Genomic DNA, 17303 nt, shown 5'->3' with positions numbered 1-17303 from the left:
CCAACCCTGCTGAAAACAGCTGCAAAGCCAAAAGTTCAAAGGTGGTGCTGCTCAAATAAAAAATGGTAGAAAATAGCGAAAACTTTCCTCATTCTCTGTGCATTTCCACAGACCTCTCCAGCTCATTTCAAACTGAAGCTGGCATCAAGGTGCTCACAACAATGGCTGGATAATGTTCAGTGGTGGCAGCAACCTCTGGATATCACCAACAGCTGGGAAGTATTACCTTCCCACAACCAGCACAGGACCATCCAGAAGAGGACTTTAAAGTGAGCCCATGTTTCAACATTAGTTAGCACACTAGATATCATGTCCCAGGTTGAAATTCTTGTGTTGGCAAAGTTATAAGTAAATAAAATCCATGACATTTACATTAGGTAGGAAAGTATTACGTAATCTTTCCCAAATCTGCAGTTACAAAACAAAGCTACTTCTGTAATCTCCTTAGCTTACAAAAAAACAAAGCATGTAACAGTAAGCATTATGTTTCACAAGAAGAAATTAACTGTTATTTATTTCATGTTTAAGCTGAGCTTCATCAAGTATGGGTGGAAGACAAATTCATCTTGGAGTTTAAAAAAAAAAAGGGGGAGGTGCGGGGAGGAAGGCACTTTACTATTCTGTTAAGGAAAAAATAATTACAAAGTTGGCTGCCAGTCCATGAATGCTTTTGGTTTTAAGGAACCTCTAAGATTACACACATGATTTTTCTGGAAGCAGTCCGAACATTTAGGCTTCATGAGTGCAATGTTTAATCAAAATCAACTTAAAAGGCACACTACTACTGCTTTTAAGAATAAGGTGAAGAGTGTTACTACAGCATCTTGAGACATTACTTCCTTAGACTTACTGGAATCTAGCAGTATCAGCATCTGCTCCTCTACTATTAAACCTATTAAAAACCCTGAAACCCAACAAAACACACAACCAATCAAATTCAGAAGTGACCTACCACTTCTAGAAAGTTCAGCCAATGCAAATGTTTGTATGCAAGTTAAAATAAAAAATAAAAAGCTTGGTGATTTGAGCCACAATAGAGAGAATACAACAAAGGAAGCAAACTTTAGTACGAACAGACAACAGCATAACATTGCCACTATTATTCTTCTTCAGTTCTGAACAGACCTCTCCAGAATCTGAGAGTTTTAAATTCCATCAAAGAAGGGCGTAACAGTAGACTTAAACACTAGGAATAAGTTGTCTGAAGTTTTAGGATGGCTTCACACATATACTCCAAAGAAATTCTACCCAAGACACTTTAAGCAGTTACGCCCCTCAAATATTGGACACAGCCAGCCATCCACAGTAGACTGACGATCCCAAACCAGTTGTAGTTACGTCCTATATCATGCACAACTGAATTAAAAGTTAAACACATTAGGTTACCTTACACAAAGAACCGGGGAAAAAAGTAGTATTAATGTTGCTTGGACAGCTATCTGGGTTTGTTTTCCAGAACAAAAATGAGAAGCGCTTAGGCCAAAAAGTTTGTATTTCCCACTGAAAAACAACACGCAAACCAAAATGACAATGATTTTTCCATACTGCCACCAGAGAAGAGAGGTCATTTTTTCCACAACTGACAAACAGAACATTAAATGTGGGAACACTGACTTCACTTTCAAACAGATTTCCCAGTTTCTACTGAGTACAAAGAGCGCTTTGGTTCAGCATTTAGACAGTTATTGTTACACTGATATATGTAAAGACATACATCAGGATGAGACTGTGGAATAATTAATGCTTACTAGAACAAGAATGCCTGCATCTGTTCCGTAAATATGGCCAAATCCTTAAGTCAATGATAGGACTTGTGTGGATGACCATTTGGTATTTCATCACTTTACAAAAGACAACAAGCTGTTTGAAAAACCCTGAAACTTACACAACTAAAACGTTGTGCAGTATACTCATATACCTACTGATGTTGTACTTTTAATTAATTTGAAATTATTCTTTACTGCTCTCTCACCAATCAGAATTTTTTAAAGTCTTATCTACAAAAACAACCCCAACACTGGATCCTTTAACTGTATTTTATAAACATTTATAGATCACAACATGCAAAGTACACTGGATGTCTTTAGTTATGCCATTGTTGTCCAGTTTCCAGAAGAGAAATTTGAAAAGATACAAAAGCAAGCATTTATCTGAGAGGCTTCATTTCTTTTTAAAGCAGAGGCATAAGAGGAAAAAAAAAATTATGATAAAGAACAATCCCTGGATCTTAAGAAGATAGAAATGCAGGTATCTACACCAGGACCAAAAACTGTCACTGTAAGCTTGCAGTGGCAAATGCACTGAACTTCAGCAATGATTTTACAGCAAGCTATGGATGACAGGATACTCAAGCTGTCATCCAGCACATTTAAACAGTACCTTAACTTTAAACATGAGTTGCTTGCTAACTTCAGTAAGACTGTGTATTTTTAAACTCAGTGCACACTGAAGCTGTACAAGCTACAAAGCTTAGGCACAAAGCACAGAAAGGGCAATAAGCAATGCTGCCTTTGCAAGCTTAGGAGTTTGATTGGAACGGCTCATTAATTTACTTAGCAATTTAAGTGCATGGTCATTAAAAAGAAATTATGAAAAAAGCTATCCCAAGAAAGGAGAACATAAGGACATAAAAGGACATAGACAAGCCTTAGTATATATCCCTTAGCTTATTGGGATGTGTGTTCCTAACTCAGTCAGACAGTATCACATTCTAAACAAACATTTATGTAAAATTAATTTGGTATAGAAGAGTAAATAAAATTAAAAACAATAGAAAGATGCCTTCTACAACTGCAAAAGAAACCAACCCAGCTCTGAACAGAATGCCTTCCAAATCACCTTGGTATACTTAGAAGGTAGTCTAGTGTGACACTCAGCTCATCCATACTCGTCTGTTCAAGGCATAATGGAATTGTCAGAATGAGGCCACTTCTTCTGTCCTTCCCTCCTGTTTCAGAAAGAAAAAGTAATTTCAAAGTTAATGTGATGACGTTTAAGCAGAAGAAATACTTTGCAGTTAAGTGGTCTCAAACCTCATGATAAAAGCAATCTTTAAACTGCTGTGGAAACCTCAGCTGACATTTCACCTCTCAGCTGTGAAGACTCATGCACCACATGGATATTTAAAACATCATCAGAGCATAGCCCACATCCACAGCTGTCACAATTTTTCATATAATACTTTCAAGACAAACAATACAAGTGTTCCAGAAGCATTATTTTTGCATTTCTAGATTACATTATTAACAAGCAACTCCTAGACCTTCTACACTACCAGCCTATCAGAAACCTAGTCAGCTCCTAAGATGAGCATGTACCAACTGGAGCTCCTAGAAAAGGAAGACTTTTCTAGTCCAACTGACTACTAAAGGGGGATCTTGTACCACACAGACTGCCCATGGCACATACTCTAAACTGGCAGTTCATTCAAACACAGAACAATTTCTAGACCTACTTACAAACAGCTAACAGTCACCTCATTATTAAGACAAATACTTCCGACCACTTGCCTTAATCTTCATATGTATTTTCAAACCTTTCTGGTAAAAGTTATACGAACAATAATAGAAACAGTAAATTTTAATATATTATCTATTTTATTAAGGGAAAAAACACAACCACAACACACTTAAGCACATGTAGGAGTCAATTACTAAACAATCTTCTCCATATTTTAGAAAAAACTATACAAAGAGAGCTATAATCACAGGTTTATTTGGGTGAAAATGAAGCAAAGTAAATTTCCGTAACCTGAGAAAGAACATCTTTGTTCTCAAACTGTGTTATTCACATGGCTAAAGCAATTTAATTATGCTTTTGGTTCACAAAGTTCTTCAACAGAACTGAAGTTCTGTCTAATCAGTAAGAACAACTTTTTACAGAATAGTAACAGCCGTGCAGAAATAAGCGCACAAGCACAGTCATGCTTGCAGACTCATACACACATGTTGACATAATTTGATAAGAATTCTCCCCATCCATGAGGTGCAGGCAAGATAATGACAAACACTGTTTACACAATATATGTTGGAATCTTAATTGCAACAGGCTTTTTATCCTTGTTTCCAAAGCTGTGCAAACTCTCTAAATTTGGAGTTTTAAAGATCCCCTGACACAGGTATTTTCCACATTTTCATAAAGGACCTACTGCTTTCAGTGGTCCACTGCAGTAGTTGTGTTCCCTCCCTTCCTCCTTTCTGGGAGAGAATTGCTGCTGGAAAACAGCAACACACTTTTTAGTAACTGTAATTCTAAGCGGAAGAATTGAAGAGTGGTGTTGTGTGAGAAAGGACAAATGCACAGATGCTTCTTGCAGAAACAATCTAAAGCAACAGTTATTTACAGACTGTCCACCCTTCTGTTTCTGAATGGCAGAAAGCCTGAAAACTGGAGTGAGGAAGCAGAGAAAAAAGAAAAATACTTGGATTTAAACAGCATTTGCTGAACTGACTAAACAAAACACAACCCAAATCCCAGAAATATAATCTCCTGACATTTCACAAAAAGACTACAATAATTATCTAAATTATTATTTCACGACAAGTCATCTTGTGTAACAACTAACAGGTTTTTCCCCCAGCTTGTAAACACTGCTTAGGAAAGCAACTGAGAGCATCACAAAAGAAAAAAAAAGGAAGTTTTTAGTTCATTTTGCACCAAAGTGGTTGTTCAAGGCTTTTGGTTGACTTAGGAGCTTGCCTTTTCTTCTGTGCTATGTGTAATGACCTATCAACAAGAAAGCCACACAGCCATGGATTTCAATTAGAAACCACTGTTTGGCTTCCAGAAAAAGGCAGGATCAACAGTATTTGTACCAATTTAACTCAAAAATGACGAGAGACTTCAGCACTTAAACACTGCAGAACACTTTCCTAAAATATTATTTTTCCAAGTATATGTTTTTAATCAGTAATATATTTTAATTTGTGAAATCATATGGAGTAAAATTGATTTAAAGATACATGATGAACCATTTTGTGTCTGTCAAGTTCCTTTACTCACACTGAAGAACACTAAAAAACCCTGTTGCATCAAGCTTCGTCATTCATTAAATTAAAGCACCCATTAATACTAAACAATTCCAAAAAGATCAAACCTACTTAGAACTACATAGGTCCAAAAGGGTTCCTAGCATTCAAAATGCCATTCAGTAAATTACCTTCCGCTAAGAATGTCTGTATTTCGAAATGGATCAGGCAGCTTTAATAGCAATTTGAAAATGCACTCTAGTTAATGAGAATATCCCCTTACAATATAATGCTGAACAACAACTTACTACAGATCTGCTGTTACTATGAAAGAACTGTCCCAGGCTTTAATGTGAGTTGAGTCTTAGGGAATTGATTGTTTTTAAACAGGAATTGTTAGATTTGCAATTGCTGGAGACGGTGGGCAAATTCAAAGCAAAATAAATGCTATTAACAAAAAAAACAGGTTTCCCTTCTCAGGTGACTGGAGCAGGCTAAACTAGACTAGCTAAAAAAACACACTAAAATAAACTAAATGAGAAGAGTATTTATGGCAACACTTGTCAGTTTTTGAAGTTGGCAAGTGTTCTATAAGTTACCTACCTACACTAGATCAGACAATCGAACACCAAGAACTAACACAGCTATCTATGACAGCAGTGAAACCAGCAGGAGAATGTCATTCACCATTTGAAGTATTCCCTCTCCTCTTTTTTTTTTTTTTCTGGGATAGGGAAGAGAAAAAGTTACCTCCAACATAAGATTCAAGAAGTTTTAATAAATACAATAATAATTACAGCCTTCCCTGAAATAACTACCTGGCAATAATCAAACCATTGCAATGCATGGCTAATTCTGCTTCCACATGTTTTTATGCTGGAGAAAAAACAGGTGAAAAGGAAGGAAAATTTTTCAATGGAAAATCCTGAAAACATTCACTCCGTATTTCTAAAACCTCAAAAAAACCCCCAACTAGTAAGGATTATTTTTGGATAGCTACTAAATCATCATTCTCTTACATAAAGACTGAAACTTCCTAACTACTTTGTGGGTTGAGCTACAGGCTACAGCAAAACCAAATCCTGAACACCAACAGCTTGGCTACTAGATAAAAAGTTCAAGAGATTCTTTTGGAATATGACAAAGCACTAATCAACAATGTATTTCTGTTAAACATCCAGCAAACACAAATAAGAAACTTAAATATCCCATCCAAATTATGCAGGGAGGAACCAGCTGAGTAAAACCGAAAGCGTACCTGAAAGAAAAGCCAATTTTTTCTTCAGAATGGGTAATATTACTGACGCTTCCATTCTACTTCAGATAATTTTTGCAGCTCTGAAACACAAGAAGTTGAAGTTGTCAAGCACAGGAAATCAATTGCAGTGTTTCCAGTGTTACACTTCTGAATTCTTCTGAAGGAAGCATGGAACACTTTAACCAAAATCCAAGATACTGTAAAAACTTAAGATAAACATCTCCGTAGGCTTTTATCCATACAAATATTTAATTAAAGATTCCTTTCTCCTCATTGGGGGCTAAGAAACAGTCCAACCACAAAAACCAAAGCAGAATCTCAACCAAAGACATCAAGATAATTTATATAAAATCCCATTTCCCAACCCTATTAAACTACAATTCATTTACAGGTACATCATCTGTTTGCTCATTCAGATGTAAAATAAATGCAAATAAGATTGCACTTTTGCACAGTTTATCTCATATTACCAAGAATATAATAATTAGCTAGATATGTTATGCTACATTTATGTCAGGACACTGCCATTACCCTGTCATTAGCAGGGCTTCAATTGAAGAAAAACATCCAACAGCCTGAATAACTATGTCCTAACTATAACCTATACCTGGAAATGCTTCTGCTTCTTTTGCCTCCTCCTTACCCTCATGCAATTTTTATTGCACTGTGAACCGCAATTCATCGTGATGAAGCTTTTTTGCTTCATTGACAAATCCGCGGGATGCCTGAACTGCAACCTCCTCTTCCAGCCTACATGAAGTAGCAACTGGCATCTGCTTGTAAGTTTCTGAGGTCATACTTCCACAAATCAATCCAAATAATTAAAAAACCTAATTCTGCACAGAAATATGCAATTCAAGGTATGCGCCAGTATCCAGTCAAAATAAAAACAGATCCAAAAATTTTTTTTTTCCATTCCAGGACCAGGGCTTCAGACTGCAACCCTGGAATTCTCCCTCTGGATACTTCAGGATGTACACAGAACATTTTTTCCTGGCACGGGGGAAGTTAACTGAATAAAAACTACAAATGATATAGGAAAAAAAACCCAAAAAACCCAACAAATCCAGAGAAATCCAAATAGCCTGAGGTAAAATAGTTATTCCTTTTCATGTTAAAAGAATAAGCTTCATAACAAACAAATAAGGAATTATCATATTATTAAACAGAAAAAAATATTTCAACAGCTTTTTACTGTCTCTTCCTGTTCCAATGTGTAATGTGTCACAATGTTCATTCCCATCTCTTATCCCAAAATCTCCATATTGAAGTGTAATTTTGCCAATTATATAAAATTCACACTTCATGTATTACAGAAGGAAACAAACAACTTTCTGTTCTCTCAGGAAACTGAGTCCCATGACAGCCTGTACTTTGAACAATTACTCAAAAAAGCATTCTATTAAAGCTTCCTGTATGCTTTAGACAAAAACTTGTAGTTGTTTATTGCATAAAACACAAAATTTGAGAATTACTCAGGCAGTCATTTTTTTCCCTGAAGCCACTCTGTGTACACTTTTAAACTTAGGCAGTTCCCTTTATATTCTTTTTTCCAAGATGTGGAACACATACCTGAATGATTTTTCTCCCTCCTCCCCAAGTTATATTTCCAAATTATTACAAATGCCTCTTTATTATAATCAATGAATGAAGTTCAAACCTACATACAACTTCATTATCTCTGTACTTTCACATAGGAACAAAAGTCTGCATCAGCTTACTGACTCTAGGGAACATGTTTCTCTGCTGTTCTGAAAAGACCTATTTATTTAATATGAAAGCATTGCCTGGCTTTCTGCCACAGTAGTGGCACTGTCCATGGATCAAAATAGTTCTTTTATTCAGTATTTCCTGGAACCAAAAGAAGCATTCTGTTCAGAGCGGAGGGAGGTGAGTCAGACCAATGAGAACAACTGCTGATAATTCCAAACACCTAGTCCTTGTTCCAGAAACTCCTGAAGTTTACACTTACCGCAATTCTGTGAGAGCTAGAAGAAAACTCTCACCAGAGCAGGTTTATCAGAACATGTCAGAAAAAAAAAATCTTCATGTTTAAAAAACAGTCTTAGTGTTAGAATTAAACAGTCTTAGTTTAGAATTAAACTGTCTTTTTTTAATATTGGAAAGCGAAACAATTCCAAGACAGCTGGCATCTACTTTCCAATGGGAGCTACTAAAGGTGTTTTGAAAAGGTACACTGCTTAAAAGCAGATATAAATGTATTTAGACCCACAAAATATATGTAAAGTGTTCAATTCGTTGGAGGAAGACAAAGTGACAGGTTCTTAAAATTGTTCATCAAGCTTTCAATTTAGCATGAGGAAAGAATGATTTGTTGCTCAATACTGTACCACTACTTAGCTGAAAGAAACAGATTCAGTGTCTATGCATCAATAAAAATCCCATTTGGTTTCATTAAACACAGAACAGCTACAGAAGAAAAATGAGGGCACTGAAGAGAACAGATTTCACATGAGGAAAGTGATATACTTCAGGAAGCTGCATTTTATCACTTCCAAATCAAAAGACACAACTTTTATACACTAAAATGTTACAGATATGAAACAAATTAAAGAGGTTAAATGTGTTTGTCGAATTTCAGAAACTATTTGAGTGCTGTATACCCACCTGCAATCTACTTTGCCATAATACCATAAAATGCCATATACCAAACTGTAAAACTTGTAGTTCTTTTATTTAACATGCTTCCGGGACACATTCAATGCACATTGAACAACCTCACTGAACCTGTTTAGAATGACATAGGCTTTCAGGTTATTAAATCCATATAGCAATGTCAGTCTGCAACAATGTGTTCATTCTTTTGAAGATTTCCACAGGAAGGTGGCAACACTAAATTCACATAATACTTGTATTTAAAATCTAAATATTTGAAAGGCATTCCAATGATATAGAAAACTCTTTCAATCCCCTTGACAACCAGAAACTAATACTATTTGTGGAGAAAATTCTCTTACATACAAACTTGGATGAAATACATATACATTAAGGAGAGGATGGTAAGTTGGGGAAATAGTGAACAAATAGTTCAAAAAAGTTACAGAACAGGTAAAAATGCAAACAATACTTCAGGCTGCACTCCAACATGAAATCAAATCACTACTTGGTAGGATGCATACTCTATCATGTCTAGACTCTGGAACTACTGTAAATTACGTTGTTTTACTCCACACATCTAACATTTCAGAAGTTCTTCCAAAAACAAAAAACCAAACAAAAACAAACAACCCCCTCCAAACAAACACCAAAAAAAATCCCAACCAAAAAAAAATCCCCACCAAAAATAAAAAAAACTCGCACACAATAAGTACTATGTGTAATTCATCAAAGTGCAAAATTTCTTATGAATGGAAAGTATCACCTGCATTTTGTGCTACCCATCTTCATTGTCTTCGAATTAAAAATATTAATAAGAACCAATGTCCAGACACTGTTTAAAACCATTCTAAAAGTCTATTAAAGATGGGGGAAGAGGGACAAGTTGACTAGACAACTGGAAGTAAGATGTCAAAGAGAAGGTGTCCTGCAAGTAACAGGTGTTTTCTTTCTAAGCAACACAGTGGAAACCACTGGTCAAACACATTAACAATCAAAACAAATTCAGGCTTAATGAGAATTAATATTAACATTTTTATTCATGTTTCTTAGACCTGAAACCTTTAATACTCTCACTACATGGTGCACAGTCTTGAAATGGGTTAGTCTGCATATGAGCATCTGCTGCAAGTTTCAAAGAAGGAGTACTTTCTTCATTCCTTTAGCATGTATCTCACAGGAGCATGTAGCTGGTCTGTTAAGCACAGGACTACAAGTAAGAAAAAAAAATCTGGTTTCTATTCCCTGTTCTGCTATGAAATATACATATGGCTTTCAGCAAGTCATTTATCCTTTTTAGTCTCCATTCAGTTCCTCTGTCTTATTCTCTTTTTACAAGAGTATTGTGATGTTTAATTCATTAATGTTTTTGAAGACTTCAGAGATTAGAAGGAGCTCCACAAATCTGCCTATAAATAACCCAGGAGCAGATGGGCAGTTACATTCTAAACTGTAGCAGCTTGCAAGTCCAGGCAGAAACAATAGCACAAATAACAATAGACATTCTGAACTACCAAAGGAAAAAAGCCTCAGATCATACGGAATGGAAACACTTTTTCTTTTAGGTCAACTTTTGAATTGCAGACCTTCAAAACTAACATCTTCATTCTCTGAAGCCAGCATGCAGGCTTTTTCAGATGCTAACTTCAACCCACAAAGCATTACCCTCTTATTCCATGAATCAGCTTAAAACAAGTTCACCTGTTCCACACAGAAATAAAATCCACATATAAAAGACAGAGAGAAAGCCGAGTATCACCATTATCTATGTAGATTATTATTTCACCTTCCTTTAAAGTTACATTAAAGGTTGCCATCTCTCCCACAGCAAAGTTGTACAAAGAGAGAACACAAACGAAGGCGTCTCCAGGGCTGATGCCCCAGGGTAATTTCTGAAGCACAAACTTGCCCCAAAATTAGAAAAAGGCTGTAAATATTTATTAGTTAATGCTGTCTTCAATTAAAAGGCACCTGGAACTCGGCTACTCAGCTGGACAGTTTCAAAATAACAATAAAACCTGACAGATGAACATCAGCTTACGTATGCAAATGCAGTATTCGGTTTTTACTCTTTAAGGTATTGTGAGCAGCACTAATAAATATTTAACATTAGAGCTCTCAGGAGAAAAGGTAACTCCAGATATTTAAAGAAGATCGAGTTTTTTGCTTTTTCAACCACTTTAGTATTTTTAATTTTTTTACTATCTGTAAAAACTGTCCAGAAAAGAACCACAGAAGTTTCATGTCTGAAGTTGTAAACATGTCTGAAGTTGTAAACAACAAAAATATTCCTGATCTTCTGTAACCTGCTAATTCACACTAAAGAAGTCAGAAAATGAAAAACACAGACTGAGTAATTTCATGAGCATGTAAGCTTCTTTAATTTTAAAGCAAGATGCAACCATACAATGCCATTTCCATTACACACGCACTGTGAGTACTCTAACTCAGCAACTTGCCACAGCAGTTCAATGCACAGACTGAAAATGTGCTCTGACTTCGGTTAAAGCTGAGGTTAACAGTGTGCTAGGCCATGATCCAAAAGCACATTGTCACAGCCACAACAGATTTAAGCTTGGAAAAATTCCAATTCTATTCCATTTTCACCTGAAGGTTCAAATCTTGTCTTCTAACTAAAGCTAATAACAGACTTCGGAAGAACTGTCTGTTAACTACTTCCTTTATTTAACCCATCTTCCATGTTCATTTCCCACCCTTTTTCAACCCATCAACAATTCTGTGAAAAGTGAAATAAAAAGATGAGCAACAAAAGGAAGTGATGAGCAATACAATGAATAGCAAACCAGCAAATGGAAAACAAGTGAGTAAGAGGTTATGCCATCTGAGAAGAAAAAGACATTGTGTGTCTGAGTTCTAACTTTGATCACAGTCAACTATTCATTTCACACAAGGGCAGAGCTTTTCCTCCGACTTCAAGCAAGTGACAGAGGGGGAAAAAAGGAAGAGTACGAAGCACAGAAACAATGTAACTAGGGATACACAGTAACACCTGCATGTACAGCTGTGAAACACAATACCAACCCCTCCCTCTTTCCATACAACAAGGTCAGCCACAGGATACTGTGCGGCAATGAGCACACTCTCAAAGAACAGCACTCCTTGGGCTCACTGGCCATGTTCAGAGAGCAAACTTGCCCAGGACACATGCAGACCTTCATAACAATGCTACAACATGCGACATCAAAGATGACAGCTTGCTAGAGTTTTCTGCCCTTTCCAGCTTCAGTCCAAGCCAAACACACGGTCTATGTTAAGTTGTAGCAGTTTTCAAGCCTTTTTAATCTAGAATAGCAGAGAAAATAAGCCACAGGTTTTGGATGCATCTTCACATTCCCTTTTCTGCCACATTTTTACAGTGAGAGACACCATTTACCTTCCTGCACACACCACAGCTTGCCCACCAGCAACAGAAGACCAATCTAGCTCATACCCTCCTTCCTTTACAACAGACAGCCAAACCAGCAGAAGTTGCAGTCATCTGGTATAGTCCCATCTCACTTAACACTCTGAAGTGTTAGAATTGAATACCACAGAAGACATAAAATGATGCAAGTTGAGAGGCTGCTTCTTCCACCACTTTCTACATAGCAATAGGTCAATTGAAATGCTATGTTCAAAGCACAGCTGAGACACTTTCTCTTCCTCATCCCACTTTGCTAAAATTCATTAAAAGAAAATTCTCCTTTTTAGGTCTTAAGATTTTCCTTAGTCAGAAGTCACATGGAAATAATACAGAATCATACAGATTGCAAATTCTACCACAAAAGCACTTTGTGAGGTTAGGGGGAAGAAAAAAAACCTACGAATAGTAAAATAAAATTACAAACTCCTCTCCTAGCTCCCTCTCCTTAAAAAAAAAACCAAAACAACCCAACAAACAAAACAAAACCAACATACAAGTCACAAGTGTTTGGAAAAATGAATACCTTATCACCAGGTCTTTAAGGAACTGTCTAAAACCAGTTCGTGATGAAAGATCAGAAAGCTCCTATGCCTTCAGTACTTCATTAAATGAACTAGGACAGTGGGTGGAATGAAATTGGACAATCCAGGCCGTGGGCAGCCAAGTCAAAAGACAAACAGCTGTACTGATGAGTGCAACTGTTGGCAGTCCAGAACAAATGAAAACCACTTTCCTCTGGGGTGCAAGACTAGAACTTCTTGTTCTTTCTGCAATATTCTTATATAAGAAAACAATCTACCACTTCATAACAATACACATATTTGGCATTGGTTACAAGTGCATGTGGCTCAGGGCCTCAGGATTCATTTCCCAGCTCAGTATAGTGACACTCGACTGAGGGGAAGCAAAAAGAAATGCTCCATGACACTGAAAGCCATCTCGAGTAGCAGGGTATGAAAGGGAAAGGTACTGTTTGAAAGGGTGAGTCAGGTAGGGTGTGCAGACAAAACTGCAGCAGACACAAAAGCAGTCATCCTTTTGGAGTGGAGAAAACTGATCAAAACAAGATGACAGTGAAGAAAGGGCAAATAAAAAGACTATTTACAAATCCCTAAAACTCTGGGTTTGATACCTGACCAAATAGTTACCAGCCCAATAGTAAGATTTTGTGTGGACCTTGAAACACTGAACAATTTCCTCTGCCCAAAAGGAAAAAAAAATTTAAATTAAAGTTGTGTGCTCCCCTGTCCTCACTGCACAATACACAAAGTATCCATGATGAGGGTAATAATAAAAATCCCTTCAATAAGAAATATGTAACTTGAAAATTTTGTTAATGTTAACCAAACATGAAAGAACAAGAGATTGAGATATACCAGATCTGTTCACATATCTTGTTCAAATATTTCAGAAATCCATTAATTCACTGCTCTACACAGTAAAAATAATTATCTAAGATGTCCTTAAATTAGAGGGTGCAGGAGAAATAGATCTTAACTTTCACAGATGTCTTCAGTTTTTGTACTCAGATTAAAAGTTCTGAACATTTCAACTGCAAATCACAAATTCTATTGGCCACAGCAACCACCTGCAGTAATCAACAGCACCTCTCCCTCTCTCCTACTCCTCAAAATAAAACATGTAGCCTTCCACTACCAATAAATAAATCAATAATAAATGGTCACATGCTTCAGAGAACATAAAATCAAGTTCTCTAAGCTGCTCCCTGGAGCATCCTGCATAGATGCAACACTCATACATTTACCAATTATACTATTTTTTAGGGTCAAGTGAGACTGCAGAATGAAAGAATTAGCAAACAGAACACCAGCAGAGAGAAAACAGACAACCTGCATTGAGGGTATACTTATTAGAGAGAAAACATGACTTTTGCCAACACCAAAACGTAGATAATTCTCAGCAACTTTCATCTATGTATTATGTGTCCATCCTGATCCTTTCCCTCAAGAATGGGCATTTATTTTCTCAAGTTCAGCCACAGGCATCATTTAGTGACCCAAACATCAAGCTAACATCAAATCCATTTACTTACTCTTAGAACACTTTTTTTTTTGGCTTTACTTGGTCTGGTCAACACAGCCTTCATGACACCTCACTAAGAACACCTCTCAAATACAACTATGCCAACACCATAGGAATTTATCTTGGCTCTGAATTCTCAAGTACCTACTGCATCTATCTTGCTTGAATTATTGTTTCTGCAAAGCCCTAAGTCATACCTTCATCGCCTCTTAACTATTGTAATTTCCTTCTTAATGGGTTCTTTATGTCCCAGCATTCCAAACTTCAGCTTGTCCAAAATGCAGCAGTTCATCTTCTCACCTAGAAACAGGAAAACAACACTCCAGATTGATTTTCATTTGCTTCCTTGTTGAGTTTAGCATCTGCTGTAAGGTTATCCTCACTTCAAAAATCTCTCACTCTTACTTAGTCTGAAGAGCAAAAAGCTTTGCCAATACATTTTTCTGCTTGCTCAATCAAGGTTCTCAAGTCTCTCATTTATCTTCCAGCACAAGCTTATCAACACCATCAGAGCAGCAACAATTACCTTGATGCTATTACAACTTCCTTCCTTACTCTCACCCACTACCACAGAACCCTCTTAAAAGTAGAATTCACTCATCTCCAGTCTTATGCTTAAACATCCTCTAATACATCTGCAGACACTCCTTTCCTTGTGAGACACTACCACTACATGAGACACAGTAATGCAAGCTGCACTGTGAGCTGCATGGCCAACAATGTAATTTAACTTTAATATCAGCTTTCTTTATGTTATAGAGCCTTTTAAAGATTTTTTTTTTAAAGTCCCAAAAGGAAAACAAAGTAAAGCAGGTAAGTTAAAGAAGGCATGAGTTAAAGCCTAAGTAAGTTTTTACAAAACCAACTGCAAAGATGTTGCTCTAGGCAGTATATTCACCAGTATCAAAGCTTCACAAGAACCAAATATAATGCATGAAAATTAAAAAGATTTATTTTTGGAAGAGACCTATCTTACTTACCATTGGTACTGGAATGCAAAACTGCCTGCTAAGGTTACAAGTTTGAGCTCCAGATCCCGGGTTCTGTAAATTTAAATAAAAAGGATTTGACCATATTTTTTGATTTTGCTACTCAATCTAAAAATTTATTTCCTTGGAGGTTGAAAACAAGGGTTTCTTACAGAGCTACATGACAGGGGAGTCAACATTTCCATTGTATATTCACAAGTACTAGTAAGCTAGGCATTTGAGTTTAGTGGGACTTTTTTTTGGAATCCTGCTGTTTTCTACCAAAACATATGGTAGACATCAACATTGTTTATAGTAAGCAGGCAATGCTCCTGAGGCAGCACCGGAAGCAGCGGGAAAGTAACAAGAACCAGAATCCCTGTAGTATGCTCTCAATCAGAGGTAACCCACACAGAGTTTTAGGCTAAACTGAAAATACAACAGTGTTAGTAGTTTTTTTGTGAAGAGGAAGAAGGTATTCCTACAAAATTACTCACTGTTATAAAATTTAAAAAGGCAAAGAGTAACTTGGATAAGAAAATAGAAGTACTCCCTCTTTGTGTTAGAAGATACAGAATTAACATATAAGTACCAAACATTAAATCCCAGCAAATGTTTTAAGACTTGCATGAAATCTTGTAACTTGATCAAATTCTACCCATGAAACGAAACCCAACAACAAAACCCAAAAAGTTCAAATTAGAATATACTGTGTAAAAGGCAAAGTCAAGATGACAAACACACTTCACTGGTTTTACAGTAATTCTGACAGATCAGTCATTACAGTAGTCTAACTCACAGTTTTAAATTAAAAACACCCTGGAAGTTTTCTAGTCAGCCTCGTCAGCCTAGAAAAGATGGGAGAGAAGGCAAGAGGATGTACCTATAGATCAGGAACAAAAATACAAATAGCAAGTCCTTGAGAGAGCTTAAGTAGAGACACACTGGAAATCCTGCAACATCATTTCCAAGCCTACTTTATCAGAAGCTGCATATTGAAGGTGTTTTGTACTTCCCCACCCAATCATAGTCACTGGGGAATAAAGGTACTCCTCTTTGTAATCTATTCCTAAAGATTCTTGACAGGTAGCACTGCATTAAAGTTCTTACAGAAATTCCTCCGGTTTCCCTTCCTACTACCACTCCCAAGCAACAGCCAACTGAAACTGAGGTGAACTTCACCTGACTCCTTTATTCTGTTGACAGAAAACAACAAAACTATGTCAATTTCCCCTGTTTACATAAGCTTCACTGAGAAACTCGAATCCACGGCCAATTTAGAATTATACCCTACAATTTAACAAGACATCCAGTTTTCCTTATGCTAAATATTCTTAAAAGAAATTTAAAAATACATCTATTTCTTTCTCTTAAAATTGTATTTCTAGGAAAACTAACGTTACTGATCAATTAAACTTCAAACAAAATATCATCTATTAGCATACCACCCCAGGAAAAAGTCAGCTGAGATGATTTTACAGGATTCTTCAAGCAGCAATCTATGACGTAAAGAATTGTGCAAAATCCTAAAATCCACCCCTAAAAACCACATTGTAATTGCTCCTAGTTTTGGTGGGAGATTTTCACAGAATCACAGGGTTATTAAGATTGGAAGGGACCTCTGGAGAGCATCTATTTGGATGGTTCCAATGGAACCCCATTTGGACACATTCCTGTGTAACCCGCTGGTGGAGACCCAGCCTCGGCAGGGGGTTTGGATGTCTCCAGAGAGGGAGACTCCACAATCTCCCTGGATAGCCTGTTTCAGTGCTCTGCCTCGTTGCTTTTCTCCTGACAGAGCAAAGCATGATCAGCACCTCACCAAGCAGCAGGCCTCACTGAGCAAGCTTCAGTTCTATTCTGTAGTCCACCTTCCCCCTTTTCTCTCTTAAGTTTCTGCTTGGTACAGACAATGGCATTAGGACTATAAATGCTCTCATTCAGATAAAGGAGAACCCTTATTAACACAGTAATTAATAAGCATCAGTAATCTCACAATGTAGAAACACTATTTATTATTTACAATA

At 36.8% G+C, this 17303-nt stretch overlaps 1 protein-coding gene across 4 annotated transcripts in view; it reads right to left on the bottom strand.

Annotated features, from left to right (window-relative positions):
- Nucleotides 1-15389, bottom strand: part of SESTD1 (SEC14 and spectrin domain containing 1) — a 48285-nt gene extending 32896 nt beyond the window's left edge. For 2 of the 4 annotated variants that reach the window (XM_017735763.1, XM_017735765.1), the window contains exons 1-4: nucleotides 15289-15389; nucleotides 14506-14608; nucleotides 6226-6305; nucleotides 2839-2947 (exon numbers count right to left, since the gene is read on the bottom strand). In XM_017735763.1, coding sequence (XP_017591252.1) covers nucleotides 2839-2947; nucleotides 6226-6280 — 164 coding nt within the window. In that variant the 5' untranslated portion in view covers nucleotides 6281-6305; nucleotides 14506-14608; nucleotides 15289-15389. Of the gene's footprint in view, nucleotides 1-2838; nucleotides 2948-6225; nucleotides 6306-8853; nucleotides 8974-14505; nucleotides 14609-15288 lie in introns of all 4 variants that reach the window. The other 2 variants (XM_017735764.1, XM_008634719.2) reach the window with 2 other exon arrangements.
- Nucleotides 15390-17303: the final 1914 nt, after the last annotated feature.

The sequence above is a fragment of the Corvus brachyrhynchos genome, unplaced genomic scaffold, assembly GCF_000691975.1.
Source record: "Corvus brachyrhynchos isolate BGI_N302 unplaced genomic scaffold, ASM69197v1 scaffold255, whole genome shotgun sequence".
Classification (NCBI taxonomy): domain Eukaryota; kingdom Metazoa; phylum Chordata; class Aves; order Passeriformes; family Corvidae; genus Corvus; species Corvus brachyrhynchos.
Note: the sequence above shows the minus strand (reverse complement) of the source record. Positions and strands in the feature narration are given on the sequence as shown.